Raw genomic sequence first — 16,585 nt, forward strand, 5'->3', positions numbered from 1 at the left:
CCTTGGGCTGCTCTGAAAATGATGACATTCCTCCATGAAACCTAAAAAGGAAAAAGCTGAAGTCATTTGGAATCTTCAGCAAGTCAAGTTTTAATATGTGTTCAGCAATGTTCAGTGCTTCATAAGAGATATTAGAGTAAACTATAACATCACCCATATAATCTGGTTTGTGGGGAGCACAGGTGTTACATTAGGTCACACCTGTGAGGTGACCATTTTAAAGGCAACACAAATTCAGAGGGGCTATTCCTGGAGGTAAAAAAAAAAAAGTTATTTAGAAAGCAGATTATTTTTATTTCCAATTTATATCTAGATATAGAGTTACAGTTCTAATTATAAAAGAAGACCTATGTTTTTTTTAATCTAGGCTTAGACATAAAGGAAGATAATTCTGTGGGAAAATTCTTCAGGCCAGCTCCTTCACACAGCTCCAAACTAATCAAGAACAAACAAATAAACAAAAACCGAAGTACTCATTCTTGATGGTGAAGTTTTTGGAAATACAACTGATTCTTGCTTTCAATTCCATGATTACAAAGGATCCTTCCACATAACATATTCTGACATGGAATACTGGCTCGACTTGGAAGACTAACGCTCATATTAAACTCCATCCCCTCAGCCTCCTTATTTTCTTTCTCGTTACAGGCTGCCATGTGTTACATCCATATTGCTGCTCTCATTGCAGAATATCTGAAAAGAAAGGGTAAGATGACCATGTGAGGAAGGCAAAAAGCCCAGATATCAACACGTGGAAGCCTAATAGAAATAACGTATTAATTTTACAGTTCATTAATCTGTTATGTTTAAGTAATAATCGCTTTCACAGATACTTCTAATTATGCTGTACTTTTAACATTTTCAGTCTATCATGTCATTGATGTGTTTATTCCATGTACAGCAAAGGCTAACTGGATGGTCAGCTTCTTACTTCAAAACGAGAATGCATTGGCTAACGATTTGTAGTCTCAAAAGCTTGTATTAACATAAACATGTAGCAATGTCCTAACCTCATCTTGCACTACCATAGGTTACTGGAAAATGGAAAAGATTTGCACAGCATCCCTGCTCCCGGAGGATACCCACCCTTGTGATAGCAACTCATTACTAACAACTCCCAGTGGAGGAAGTGAGTGATCTAACTGCTCATTTACCCCAATGCAGAAGAAATCAACCTGCTGAATAAATTCTAGTTCAGTGAAACCTTCTTAAATAGATTCTTAGAAGCAAAAACTATCTCAGATCTACACAACTGACTCTGCCAAAAACTTAAACTCCTGCCATTCAGAAATCCCATCCAAAATTTATGAAATTTAAATAACTGAAAAGTTGTCAGCAAATAGAACTGTGTGTTCTCCAACATTCAAGTGTATGGGTTATGGCCATATTTAATTTAGCTACCAATCTGTATGCCAGTCTGCCATAGGGATTTTATTCTGAAATTGATGACTTGTTTGAAATTGCAAGAGGAAACTATTTTTATTTTTAAATGTAACAGAAGTGTTTATTTCAAATACAAAATCGGGCCAGGCATGATGGCTCATGCCTGTAATCCTAGCACTTGGGAGGCCAAGGTGGGTGGATCACTTGAGGTCAGGAGTTTGAGACCAGCCTGGCCAACATGGTGAAACCTGGTCTCTACTAAAAATTCAAAAATTAGCTGGGCATGGTGGCAGGCACCTGTAATCCCAGCTACTTGGGAGACTGAAGCAGAATTGCTTGAGCCCAGGAGGCGGAGGTTGCAGTGAGCCAAGATCACACCACTGTACACCAGCCTGGGCAACAGAGTGAGGCTCCATCTCAATTAAAAAAAAAAAGAAAGAAAGAAAAGAAAAGAAAAATGAAGACATATACATATAATGTATATGTAAGACTTTAAAATCAGCATGTTCCATTTCATTTTTCAAAAGTATAAACTGACAATTTATAACATATGGCATATGGTACAGATTTCCTTTAGAAATATTTCATTGTTAACGTCTGATTTTTTGAAATTATAATGATGACTAAAGAGTTACTCTTTGCACAAAAAAATGGGTGATATAGTTAACACATTTAATCTATATTGTCTTGCAAAAATTTGTTCGAACCCAAATTTTATGAACTGTAGTCTATTTGATAACACTGGTTTAACTTCCAAATGCAGTGGAAAAGTCAGTATACAAACAACAGAAATACATTTTTAGATGTGGAAAATCAAAATACTTTAAATATAAATGGACTTTACTTGCTATATTTCAGAAACATAATTCATCCCTTATTCATTTAAATATTTGTATGTTTTCTGAAACGTCTCAGTAGATTTTGCATATAAGACATTTGAACCAAATGACCAAAGCAAACTGAGGGACAGTGAGGCTACTTGTTTGAGGACCTTGAAGAAGAAGCCAGATGTGGCGCCATGGCTCATGTCCACCCTAAAATTCAGGAATCTTCTTGCTTAGTGTTCCATTTCCCATTTAGCCTGATTTTTATATACAAGTTGTCAAAAATATCATTGCCTTATTTAACATGTCCTTCTGCATCTATTGCTTATCATAACCAGCTGCCATAATGTTCCATAAAGACTGTTTCGAATTCTAAGAACAAAACTAAGAAACTGATAAAAGCAGGTGTTAGTTTGAGAGCCTGTGGAAACGCATCTCCTAAAAAGTTGTGTGAATCTTTGATATTCAAAATGCTTTAAATGCCCAGTGTTAGACCTAAGGTGTTATGAGAATATAATGTGCCCATCAAGAAAAGGATATCTTTGTTTATTAAACTTTAAGCTTGGGAAGGTGACCATCTATGATACATTAACATATATCTGATGATACATAAGCCGATGTTATGTGCTTTGATGCATTAGCATATTCTGATTAGCATATATCATCAGCATATATGTGAATGTCATTGGCACATATTTGAAGCCCTTCATACAGTTTGCTATTTTGATATTTTTTAGTCAAAGGAGTAAACTATCCCTTCCCTACAATGTGCACAATGGTATGCATATAGGTGAATATGGGTGAGCCCAGAAAGTACAGCTGCGTCAGTTGTACTTGTAAGTGATCATTGGTCGGGCGCAGTGGCTCACACCTGTAATCCCAGCACTTTGGGAAGCCGAGGCAGGTGAATCACAAGGTCCAGAGATCGAGACCATCCTGGCCAACATGGTGAAACCCTGTCCCTACTAAAAATACTAAACTTAGCCAGGCATGGTGGCACGCACCTGCAGTCCCAGCTACTGGGGAGGCTCAGGCAGAATTGCTTGAACCCAGGCGGCGGAGTTTGCAGTGAGTCAAGATCATGCCACTGCACTCCAGCCTGGCAACACAGTGAGACTCCATCTCAAAAAAATAAAAGTAAAAAATAAACAAAGTGATCATCATCCGGCAAGAAGTATGTTGTGACTTCTCCTACAATTAGCTCTCATATAGTTTAATATATGTTTGATATTATTATAAAAAGAAAAAAATACATAAAAGCAAGGATTAGATTGCAATAACTATTATATTTATAATTTCTAGCATGTTTTGGGAGTGATCATTTAGTTACATAACAAATGAGCTGATTATTAAAAACAAAATCATTCCACAAAAGTATCAGCTATAACTTAAAAAGCACTTACTACATAGAAGGCATCACACTAAGCCCTGTCCCAGCAGTATCTCAATTAGTTGCCAGTAACAAGTCTGTGAGTTCGTTGCTATTTTCACCCCGTTTATAGCTGAGAAAACCAAGAGAAGCTAAATAATCTGCCCCACATGTCATGGTTAGCTTGTGTCGGAGCCAAAGCTCAGGGGCTGCTGTGTCACTCCAGCTAGTCCTAGTCACTCACATTCCCCACCATTCAGATCTGATCCCTCCTCTGGGAATGTTACCCATTATAAACTGCTTTCACATGTATCTGTAGAGACAGACCTTTTTAAATCTTGGTGGCTAAGATACTAAGAATATTTGAGGTTTCTACATAATATAAAAGAGTGAAAATAGCAAGTATTGGCCAGGCATGGTGGCTCATGCCTGTAATCCCAGCACTTTGGGAGGCTGAGCCGGGTGGATCACCTGAGGTCAGGAGTTCAAGACCAGCCTGGCCAACATGATGAAACCCCATCTCTACTAAAAATACAAAAAAATTAGCTGGGTTTGGTGGCAGGTGCCTGTAATCCCAGCTACTTGGGAGGCTGAGGCAGGAGAATCGCTTGAACCGAGGAGGCGGAGTTTGCAGTGAGCCAAGATCATGCCATTGCACTCCAGCCTGGGTAACAAGAGTGAAACTCCATCTCAAAAAAAAAAAAAAAGCAAGTATTGGGCATTCTCTTGTCTTTTGGGGGGGCATAGGAGAGAAATAGGGTCTCACTTTGTCACCCAAGCTGGAGTGCAATGGCTGGGCATTCTCTTGTCTTTTTGGGGGCATTGGGGGAGAGATAGGTTCTTACTCTTTCACCCAGGCTGGAGTACAATGGCAGGGTGATAACCCACTTTAGCCTCAAACTCCTAGGCTCAAGCAATCCTCCTGCCTCAGCCTCCTAAGTAGCTGGGATTACAGGCACCCATTACTCCACCCAACTACGAGCATTTTCTTTATAATGTGCTGAGCGTACCAGGTATTTTCTCAAATATTAATGTTTTGAATCCTTTCAACATCCTTTGAGATAGATATTAATGTCCCCAGTTTAACAAAAGAGGGACACAGTCTCAGAGATTAATTAAACCAGAAGATTGGAATTATAACATCTACCACAAATCTTATGTTCTGTTTATAATCCCATGCTATCTCTTTATAAAAAGTGTCACCTGAAAATGATACAAAAATTATAAAAAGAAGAATATTGTTTGCCCGGCAGAGAGTACCAATAGTCATAATCCAGCCATCTTGTTGATTGTGTGAGCTTTATAATACTACCAGTTGGTAACATCATGAAGAAAGGCATTATCTGATCTAAGCAAAATCTGTCTCAGATAATAATGTTTTATTCTTCTTGGTCCTCCCAAGGCATGTTCTCTATGGGATGGCCAGCCTTTTTGAGCATTACACCAAACATTAAGGAAGAAGGAGCGATGAAAGAGGATTCCGGAATGCAGGATACACCATACAATGAGGTTAGACCAAAATTATCTCATGTACAATAAAGAGATGTATTGGCTTGTGACATTAAGCTAAATAAGGGAGAAGCAAGCTTAAAACTATTCTATAATATAATTTAATTAGACAAAATGAAATGCAGGCTAAAATTAAGCCAAGATTAGTAGATACCAGACTTCAGTGAAAATTTAAACTAAGTTTTACTTCTCTAAGATGGGCTCAAATGTATATTATCAGCTCTTCTGTAAGACAAAATCCCCCGTCTTTTGGTAAAGGTGATAAGGGATGCTAAATTTCGTGAACTGACCATAGGTTCTTTTCTAAAAGCATCAGCAAGTTTATTTACAAATGCAATTGGATATAAAAGTTCATTAGTTTCTGCAGAAAACCTTCTGTTATGGAACATAACCAGATTTATTTTTCATTAATTAAAAAAGAAACTTTCTGGCCGGGCGTGGTGGCTCATGCCTGTAATCCCAGCACTTTGGAAGACCGAGGTGGGCGGATCACCTGAGGTCAGGAGTTCGAGACCAGCCTGGCCAACATGATGAAACCCCGTCTCTACTAAAAATACAAAAATTAGCCAGGCATGGTGGTGGGAGCCTGTAATCCCAGCTACTCAGGAGGCTGAGGCAGGAGAATCACTTGAACCCAGGAGGTGGAGGTTGCAGTGAGCCGAGATCATGCCACTGCACTCCAGCCTGGATGACAGAACAAGACTCTGTCTCAATAAAAAAAAAAAAAAAAAAAACTTCCTATTGGGAATTACTTAGCAATAAATCTCAAGAATTAAATAGAACTCCTCTCATTAAGCAAGTAAAATATTTTATAAACTAATTTTAAGACTTAGTACTACATAAATGAAAAAATTATGCAGAAAGTAAATTTTCAGATGAATTTTGTACAATTTTACATATGGTTCTATATCAATTTAGTATATATTGCCAACAAACAGAGTAAATATAGTTACATATTTATGTTAACTATTTAAAATAATGTTTAAGAACCTTTTCTTAAAAGAAATTGTTGAAAACATTCCAACAATATTATACATTTCCTTTAAAGCTTATACAACTTTATTCATTTGGAAATTTATTAAACCGCTAGTATATGAAAGAAATTGAGGTAAGGGCTGAAAAAAAATAAAGCATAATTCCTGTTCTCAGAGAATTTAGAATCTTGAGAAAAACAGAGTTCCTACACGGTGATGAATGACCAGGCAAAAACAGATGCCCAGTCACTAAATCTAGGTATCATCTACAATTGCAATTAAAAAGGGAACTTTGTTTTTACGTGAAGGTGGTTGAAACGGCAATGAATGGAATGTAAATAAAAGCTCTTCATATTTTGTGTGCTGAGTCTCGATAGGACTTGAAGGTGTGAAGTAAGAGAAGAAGGTTCTTAAAGGGGCAGCTATAACACAGACAGAAGTATGGAGGTCAGAGTATTCCAGTAATGGAATGGTATATGGTATGGCCAAACTCCAAAGTCAAGGACAGAGCATTGAAAGAAGGAGTCACCAAAAGGGGGGTTGGTTCCTGATTGTGGAGCTTCTTGAATGCCATGCTAGAGTTTGGACAACAGTTTAAATACTGGAGTTCCCACATCGGTTTAAGGCACTGGAGATTGCATGATCAGATTTATGTTTTCCAAAGAAAGATTACTGGAGAGTAGCGATTGGAAAGGGAAAACAGATTCGCTCAAAACTATTTCAGGGATCAGGGAGTACATAAGTCAGTAGCAGAGGGAATGGGAAGAAAGATCTGAAGTCATTTCAAAGACTTAAATTAGCACTTTTGGGGCACTATTTAGGTAATGGAAATGCAGATAGGCAAGAATCCAAGATGACACCACGGTCCCCTGCTGGGTTTTAAATGCTGGTAACAGAGGAAAAAGCTTGACAATGCAACAGTTTTGAAACCAAATTTCAGGCATGAGCCACAACTTTAATCATGTAAAATCTCATTTTGATTGGGGGAAATCGCAGAATATCCTGGTGGAGCAGCTATACATGTGTGTGGAGTTTCTCTGGAAGTCTGAGCGATACGAACTCATTGCTGATGTCAACAAGCCCATCATTGCTGTCTTTGAGAAACAACGAGACTTCAAAGTATGTATTCTAGCCCCCTAGAAGTTAGTTAAAATATACTCTGCCGAACTGGAAAAACTTACAGTTTTCAAAATTAAAAACTCCCTATTTGTATATCAGCATCATCTTCATGAAACTCTTTCACTTATGGTTTCAGAAATTGTCAGATCTCTACTACGACATTCATCGGTCATACCTGAAAGTGGCAGAGGTGGTGAATTCAGAGAAGCGGCTGTTTGGTCGCTACTATCGTGTGGCATTTTATGGGCAGGTAAGTGCACCAGAAATAACATGGCCCATGAATTCTGCTGAGAAGCTAAATGTTGTCTTTCATTCTTTATAAGACATCTATGTGTGCCAATGAATTGAGGGGTGTGGGTGTGTCTGACTATACTTGAGTGTTTCTCTGGATGTGATGGTCTATATGTTGCCCATAAGAATGAACTAAGTTGAGAAACAAGTGAGCAAAGAAATCCATGGGTTAATGGTGATTTCTAACTTCTTGAAGAAAGAGGGCACTTATTTTTCGACATTCTCTTCTTTTCAGCTCACCCCAAAATATCCAATTGTAGGTTTGTATCATATATTAAAGTGAAATTAAATTGAACATGTTTTAAGAAATAACCTTCCTAATATCCTAGGAAATAAGAGAATTCTCAGGGGCTCCACCATATCAAACCTTTGATTTTACAATCACACAATTTCTTTTCTCCTATTTTCAAACTACCACTGTTTCTAGACAGAATACCAGATGGTTCTTTCATTTGCTATATTGCAAGTCAATGTAATTTCAAAGTTACCCTTCCCAGTTTACTGCATAAGCAATGAAGAAGATGGAGAATATTACTTAGCCACTGTATTGGCCTGAAAGTGGACATATTATAAATTAATTATGAATGTCTCTGGGCAGCATTTTCAATGGGATAAAGCCAGGCACCATTCATTTTCTTTTCAGGAAGGCTTACAGCGCTATTATATTTCAGCAGACAGATTTTAGACTGTTGCTTATGTGTATAAACAGCCCGTGCTTTTATTTTCAGTGTTGCAGTGGCTCTCAGACCTCATACTTCCTCTCCCTACAATCCGTGTAAGGCACAATTGCACATAGCTTCTTGTTCTTCCCATCTCCTTGTTCTTAAGGCTGCAGCTGAAGGAGTCAACTCCGGCATGGTCACTCTAGGTCACCTCCCACTGAAGTCATTTGAAAAATACATACTTTGCTCACCAAAAGCAGCTTAAAAATTAACTTCTGAATTAATAAAGATAGATACTTTTTACCTGGAAGGAAAAGTATCACCAAGTAGCCGCTTATCATAAACAAATTAGTCCACCTAGGATTTTTCCCAGGACACAGGAACATCAGGATAGTGGAGACAGAGAAACTAAAGGTCTGAAAAATGGAGATCTGCATAAACAATCCATAGGGGTAAAAAAAAGCAAATTTAGACATTTTGGGGGTCCATGGAAAATAATCTGAACTATCTGAAGTGAGAACATAGATGGGAGAGAGAGAAGTGTGGGAACCTTCAGGAGAGGAAGACAGAGAAGAAAAAATAGTATTTTGGAGCCATTTTGGAAGCCATGAAGAAAACATACAATTTGTGACATTGGTGAAACATTAGCAAGAAAAATAGCAGAAAACGCTATGGGTCAGGAAGGGGATGTGGGAGTGGGGGGATTGGAAGAGAAAAACAGAGTTTCAAGGGAGGTGGTCACAGGCTAACCCAGCAGCACAGGAGTAGCACAAAAGATGTGCTTTTGGGGCCGGGCCTGATGGCTCACGCCTGTAATCCTAGCACTTTGGGAGACTGAAGCGGGCAGATTGTCTGAGGTCAGGAGTTCAAGACCAGTCTGGCCAACATGGTAAAACCCAGTCTCTGCTAAAAATACAAAAAAATTAGCCAGGCATGGTAGTGTGCGCCTGTAATCCCAGCTAATTGGGAGGCTGAGGCACGGGAACTGCTTGAACCAGGGAGGTGGAGGTTGCAGTGAGCCGAGATCGCACCACTGCACTCCAGCTTGGGAGACAGAGCGAGACTCCATCTCAAAAAAAAAAAAAAAACAGGTGTGCTTTTGGGTCACCAAGACATGACCCTGCAATTCCTCAGGCGTTCTTTCCAATGAAAAAGTAAAAATCTACATTAATACCCTGGTCGTGGAAACAGAATTGCCTACCAGATGATTTCTGCAACCAATCAATATCCGAGATACAGGCTCTAAAGAAGCTAGAAGTGAATCACACTGCTTTTCAACTAGTTTTTAATGCAGATGTTTACTCTTTTCTTCTTTTGGTCTTGATTGTTCCAGGCTGTGGTAAGTTCGCACTCACTCTCGCTCTCCATTTGCATGCTCTAACCCTTCTCACACTTCCCTCTGTATGGTTTTACTGAACCTTAACCATTTTGTGCAAATCAACATTTGGTACAAAGGGTGACATAATCCTGTTTTCATTCATTTTGGGAATCATCTTGCATTTCTTTAAGTTCTGTTTATGCCAGTTATCTGAATTACAAAAATGTATTCTTTGTGTTTCATACATGTGATCTTTCTGCCTAAAGGCAAACATAGTCTGAAACCCTTACATACACAAACACACACAGAGATAAGTATGGGTACCACGTATCTTAAATATATGTAATATAGACTTAGTATTGTAAATTGTCTACTTATTTCAGACCACTATGAGTTGCAGCTTATTAAGAAGACCAGAATGGTCATAATTTTGGAAGTTGGAGTGATGGCTATTGGTGGATATCTTTTGAGGATACTGAAAAAACTGTGCCTTTTTCAAAGGAGTATCTTAGAGACATGGGGGATCTATGGTGGTGAGCTCTGAACATTCTCAGAGGAGATGGGACTAATTCCCAACATGAAAGGTGAATCAGGGAATAAATCTTTACCCAATAGTTTAGAGTAAGTCTCCAGACATGCAGAAAGGAGCACGATAAGAAATTTGGAAAACAAACCACGTCCGAAATAACCTGCCAATACCCAAAGAATTGTCTTCATAGTATTTTGAGCCATATGAAATTGCCTGTATTCAGCCACTTTTTTATGTACAAAAATGGCAACTTTATATGGTTCAACGTAATTATTGTCAGTTAAGCTGGAAAGAGAAAACATTTAATACCCACACATTGTCCATATCCAGTCCTGCTTGTCTGACCAGTACATACTTTTTTGTAATTCTTTAAATTCCTTCCCACATCCATATTATATCAGCATTTTCTATGTTCATTTATAAATTGGGGATCATGGGCCCTTAACTCACCTACTAAAAGAATACTTGAAAACCCCTGTACTAAATAGACTGAAGGGGGCACTGGGGAAGTATTGGGGGGGGAGCTCCTTGCAAATGACCTAACTTTGTTCTTCTTTCAGACTCCTCAGTAAAGTGTGCTGACTTTGCACCTGATTTTTTTTAATGCTGCAGTATTCTCACTTGTCTACTAGTGAGATATAAAGATAAAAAATTCCAATCTGAGCTTAAAAGGCAAGGTGTTTTGTTAAATCCTTAGGCTAAGAACCTGCCTAAGCACGGCACTCCATAAGCTCAAACCCCACCACCTTTGAACAAGGAAAACTAATGGAGGTCATCCTGAGAAGCAGGAAATTAGAGCCTCAGTCATCACTGCTTAAATGAGATTCAAATGCCTGTCTCAAGACACCACATGCAGAGTGAGAACTATGGGATTCCACAGGAGCAGACAGCACATCTCACACTCAATGATAAATAAATACCAAGTAGACTTGATAATTCCCCCAAATGGGTACAGAATGAAGGTTCCAAAGAGTTAAGATAAAATCTTGACTACTTGATTAGCATAATCCCCATAATCAGAAATAATTTCTTATTCATGATAGTGCTTTGTGTCCCTGTAAAACTCACCTTTTAATATCCAAGTTGACGAGCCTTTCATTGATGTGAAAAAGATTATGGAAATGCAATACGCGGTAGGTTGTTTGCCTGCACGAAGGGCTTTGGGTATATTTTTAGTGTCCCGTGTAGACCGCTGCTCTCATTTTGTAGTTTTGGCTGGGGTATTTAATACTAATTGTATCTGTGATGAGACAGACACTAGAAAACAAGTTTAAAACTGATTGTTCGTAGCAGGAACTTTAAAAAAATGTAAGTCTTGCACAACATGAATTGTCTAATGGAACACCCAGGATCAGCATCAATGACTATGGAAATTTGACATATAGCAGCCTATACAAAGTGTCCTCCAAATTGTCCCTGAAGTATTGATTTCCATGGTAATGAGACAGCAGCAGTGAGCAAACATCAGCTGTAATCAATAAAGTCCTTAGGCGCTGGTATTTAACATGAAAGCAAGTGAATATTCATTACATAACTTAAAATATCAGATGCCCCTGGTATTAATTAAGTAAAAGACCCAGGAGAATTTTATTCTATCCACCAAATGACATAGATTCCATAATTTGCAGACACACCTCTATGGGTGTACCTGCATCTCAGAATCTTAATAAAAAAGGAAGTCTGGGCCAGGTGCGGTGGCTAACACCTGTAATCCCAGCACTTTGGGAGTCCGAGGTGGGTGGATCATGAGGTCAGGAGTTTGAGACCAGCCTGGCCAATATGGTGAAACCCCATCTCTACTAAAAATGCAAAAAATTAGCTAGGCATGGTGGCATGCGCCTGTAGTCCCAGCCACTCAGGAGGCTAAGGCAGGAGAATTGCTTGAATCCAGGTGGTAGAGGTTGCAGTGAGCCAAGATTGCACCACTGCCCTCCAGCCTGGGCAGAAGAGCAAGACTCCATCTCAAAAAAAAAAAAGGGAATTTGAGGAAGGAGGGAAGGTGCATGTGTACTATGGAAAACCACCATCTCCACTTTGGGATGTGATAAAGCTCTCCACCTATGGGAAAGTCGCTGATCTAGGCCACATATCTATACTGTATAGTTAAACATCATAATTGAGTTCAGATTTATATGCTAAGAGAAGCTACATGAATGCAGAGAAATTATGTAGCTTCTTTTCTCTTAGCATTTAGCCTAGTGTCGACATTTTCTGGTCCATCTTTTGTATACTAGGTTCTTCTTCAAATGCTTTCTTCCCTTTGTGAACTTTGAATGAGTCTAACATAATAGCAGAGGCCCTTCTATTTGATGTCGCAGTGATGAACCAGGGACATTGCAAGATTCTCAAGTACCTGTAAAAACATCTGAGAAGGAGTCAATGCTTTTAGTTGTCAGTTTATTGAAGTACATTTTTACCATAATGTATTGCCTTAAAGTTTCATAATTCTTACAGTCCTTGTTTAACTAGGGTGTGTTGTGTCCTAACCAGAGCAGGTGAAGGTGTTTATTCATTGCAAAATGACATTTAAAAGATCAAACCAGCAAGGGAAATGCAGAGATCACATTTCCCATTGCCTTGAAAGGCAGTCAGCTTATAACCTTGGGACCAAAGCAAAAGAGAAACTGACCCTGGTTTTCATCACTTTGTGTCCCTGTTTATAAATCATTTATATCATAGACAGAGCTAAAATTGAAGCCTTCCTTCAGATAGTGTCTGTAGCTCAGGGGTCTTTGCTTTGATAGTTTCCCTGGGTAGAAGGTAAGCATGCATTCCAAATATTTTCAGAGCTGCCATTTGTCTGGCTTCAAAACTCTTTACAGAAACCCCAGTGGACAGCAGATTAAATGCTTTATTCTGCCCTTCCATCTCCTTCTTACTCATCTTACAAAATAGGTGTACATTTCTAAACTTTTTTTAAAAAAAGAGGTTCCAGCCGGGCGCAGTGGCTCACGCCTGTAATCTCAACACTTTGGGAGGCCAAGGCAAGTGGATCACCTGAGGTCAGAAGTTTGAGAACAGCCTGACCATCAAGGTGAAACCTCGTCTCTACCAAAAATAAAAAATTAGCCGGGCGTGGTGGCAGGCATCTGTAGTCCCAGCTACTCAGGAGGCTGAGACAGGAGAATTGCTTGAACCTGGGAAGCGGAAGTTGCAGTGAGCCAAGATCGCGCCACTGCACTCCAGCCTGAGCGACAGAGGAAAACTCTGTCTCAAAAAAAAAAAAAAAAAAAAAAAAAAGTTCCAATCACTGATCACTTACCAAAATATTGAAATGAGTTTCAGTAGACCTTTTAAAATAAGAAAAACTGCATTGCCTAGGCAAGAGAAGCTGAAAGTATGTATTTTCAAGCACTGAAAACTGAGTTAAGATGCATAAAAGCCAGAACTCAGATTGATTTATAGACACAGAAGTTTTTCATCATTGTTGCCATCACCACCAGCGTCATCATCACCACCATCCTCAACACAGCTAGCACTCACCAAAGGCCATGTGTTTACCAAGCGCGGTCCTTAGAGCCTCCCAATAGGCTGCTGAGTCTGAATTTTCCCATGGCACAGCCCAAGGAGGAGGGATGAAAGAAAGTCACAGGCCGTGACCAAGGCCACAAAGGTCATGATGATGGCAATTTTTACCTGCCTCCCAACATTCATTTTCTGCTCTCTCTGGATTCAGACGTTTGTCAGGGGAAAATTCTTTACAGTGAAAATGTGTCTTTTTACTAGTTTTCACACTATGGTGAAGAAGAAAAAAATCTTTTCCTGAAACTTAGAGACATTTTTCTCCTTGAAATTGAAGTTGCAAATGTTCCTTCGGCTTTGGCCCCGTGAGGATTCTGCCTGAAGGCTTCAGAAGTCTTATTTCTCTGATGTGTCAGTCTGTCAATTACAGCCACCAACTCCTGACCTTGAATCAGACAAAACTCCACAAAGACAGCAACAGAGAAAAACATAGCAGGCTGGAAGTCATGTGGGAGTGGAGTCAGACCTCACTACCCCTACAAAGTCTACACGAAAGACAGGGAGCTGCTTTTCATGCATTCAACATCATATGACACTTTGTAGCAGTTTGGGGTCAAGGCACTTATAATTACTTGTATTTTTTCTTGAACATTTCTCAAAGAAATTGTTCAATAAAAACATCTTTATGTAAAGCCATGAACTATTTTTCAGTTATACTGGTGCACGTATGCCTTTTTAAGATGTGTGCCCTTTAAGAACCCTTTCATTCATCTGCTTATTCAACAAATAGAGTGACCCTCTTCTTAAGACGAGGCATTGTGCTAAACACTGGGCAGGCAGTGTGGAAGACGCACTTCCTGCCTTTAGAAGGCCCAAAGTCAATTAGGGAGGTGTGCAAGGAAGCAGGCGATTACCTGATTGGCAAGAGTTCTGCTATGGAGTTAGACTTTGTTCATTGGCTTCTGCAAAGGTACAGCTACTGCCCACTTAGAATACAAATTACTCTGTTATAACAAAGATTATCCCTTTTACATGTATGAAAGCGCTTTTGAAGTATAAAGTATCATATAGATGTGAGTTTAATCAATATTCTTACATTGTCTCACATTAACCATGAAAAAATACAGCACTAGAAAATTTTGTCTATGCTTTTGTAACATATAATTAATATTTTTTAATAGTCAAAAATGATTTTTTGATATGGCTAGGTTTTCTTTTGATGTCCAGTGTCTTCACTTAGACCTCAAAAGCCATTTCCTTACGGGTCAGCTCTACAATCAGAAGAAACCAGATATAGCCTGTAATCCCAGCACTTTGGGAGGGTGAGGAGGGTGGATATTCTGAGGTCAAGAGTTCAAGACCAGCCTGGCCAACATGGTGAAACTCTGTCTCAATTAAAAATACAAAAATTAGCTGGGCGTGGTGGCACACAGCCATAATCCCAGCTACTCGGGAGGCTGAGGTAGGAGAATGGCTTGAACCCAGGAAGCGGAGGTTGCAGTGAGCCGATATTGCACCACTCCACTCCAGCCTGGGAGACAGAGCAAGACTCCGCCTCAAAAAAGAAAAAGAAAAGAAAAGAAACCAGATATCCTTAGGTTCTTAACTCTGAGCTTAATCTAGTATTCTGAGGCCACATGTATTCCACAGGACAACTGCTTCTTTGTCTCTTAAAAGAGAAGGAATTACAAAGATTGCTTCACTTAGTTATCGTCAGAGAATAGAATCTTCTCTTCCTCCTGCTTCAAACCAGACAAATAAATTAATAGAGGCTAAAACCTGCTTGCTCTTGTGGAATAAAAATGATGTGGTTGCCATTTTTAATCCTATAATGTCTTCCTTTTCAAGAATGTAAAAGATCTATTAGTAAAGTAAACTGAATGATTAAGTTACGTATAGCTAAGTTTCGCAGGTCCCTGAAGTCATTGATGTAAAGTTATTTTTCAAATAGCAGTACTTGGGAGCATAACATGTAATTTCTGTTATGACAACAACATAAAGTATTGTGATTTTCCATCTAAGATTACTTGGGATACAAGTCAGCCCATTTAGGTAGCTTTACATGCCATACACTGTTTCCTATGCTAGTTTCAAAGACTTATAGATCTTATTAAAAACGATATTGATTGCTCTATTTGAATGCAGCAAAAAATTGCTCCATATTTCATATTCTACCCCCAGCTGCCACAAGAGGGCGTTCTCCTCCCAAAATATATGCAAGTAGGTATTACCATGGAGTTCTACAAATAGAAAAAATATTTGTGAGATATTTCAGGAGTTTCTTTGGCCTGATTAGAAAATATTTACATTAGTGTCTGATTATAAGATGACATCTTATTTTCTTCACTTTGTTTTCTTCTCTGATTTTGAATTTTATAGGGTGTTAACCAATGGATTGGATGACAACCAAAAACTGAATATATTTTTTAAGTAAATGGCTTTTTGTTTTGTTTTTGATTTAGGATTAGCATTCTCTAATAAAATTGGTGGTTCATTATGTTCCATAGGGCTTTTTTGAAGAAGAAGAAGGTAAAGAATATATTTATAAAGAGCCTAAACTAACAGGTCTGTCCGAGATTTCCCAAAGATTACTCAAGCTGTATGCAGATAAATTTGGAGTAGACAACGTGAAGATAATCCAGGATTCCAACAAGGTAGAGGAAAATCAGTGTTCATGAAAGTGCTAAGAATTGACTGAATTTTTTATTCTTTAACTACGTTAAGTTTTAATTTTCTGCCTGACGATGCAAGTAAACTACCAAAACAATTTTCGATGTTTTACTTGTTTCTCTATTGGTTGGTTAGCTGGTTGGTAATTTGGGGGGAGGAAGGTTCAAAACGCTATGTGTGTTTATTCGGGTAGCTTTTGAAAAGAGCTTAGTAAATTCTCTACGTCTCCATTGGTTAACTGCATCTGAACAGCAATCAAAGCCTTACAGTAATTGGGCTCAGTGGTGGAGCTGGAGACAACAGCAAGTTGAAAATATTTATTCAGTCAAGGAAGTTTTCCTAGGTGTATTACTCAGGGTTCTCTAGAGGAACAGGACTAATAGGATAGATGTCTATATAAAAGGGAGTTTATTAAGAGAATTGACTCACACGATCACAAGGTGAAGTCCAACAATAGGCTGTCTGCAAGCTGAGG

General features: G+C 38.8%; 1 protein-coding gene across 12 annotated transcripts in view; it reads left to right on the top strand.

The window, feature by feature from the left end:
• Positions 1-16,585, top strand: part of DOCK10 (dedicator of cytokinesis 10) — a 275,833-nt gene that overhangs the window by 246,807 nt on the left and 12,441 nt on the right. For 5 of the 12 annotated variants that reach the window (XM_032277648.1, XM_032277637.1, XM_032277641.1 and 2 more), the window contains exons 46-52: positions 649-706; positions 1,031-1,129; positions 4,979-5,085; positions 7,056-7,178; positions 7,315-7,428; positions 9,465-9,470; positions 15,948-16,094. In XM_032277648.1, coding sequence (XP_032133539.1) covers positions 649-706; positions 1,031-1,129; positions 4,979-5,085; positions 7,056-7,178; positions 7,315-7,428; positions 9,465-9,470; positions 15,948-16,094 — 654 coding nt within the window. The remainder of the gene's footprint in view (positions 1-648; positions 707-1,030; positions 1,130-4,978; positions 5,086-7,055; positions 7,179-7,314; positions 7,429-9,464; positions 9,471-15,947; positions 16,095-16,585) is intronic. The other 7 variants (XM_032277643.1, XM_032277638.1, XM_032277640.1 and 4 more) reach the window with 3 other exon arrangements.

This window comes from Sapajus apella, unplaced genomic scaffold (genome assembly GCF_009761245.1).
Source record: "Sapajus apella isolate SASKATOON/1434 unplaced genomic scaffold, GSC_monkey_1.0 scaffold10, whole genome shotgun sequence".
NCBI lineage: Eukaryota > Metazoa > Chordata > Mammalia > Primates > Cebidae > Sapajus > Sapajus apella.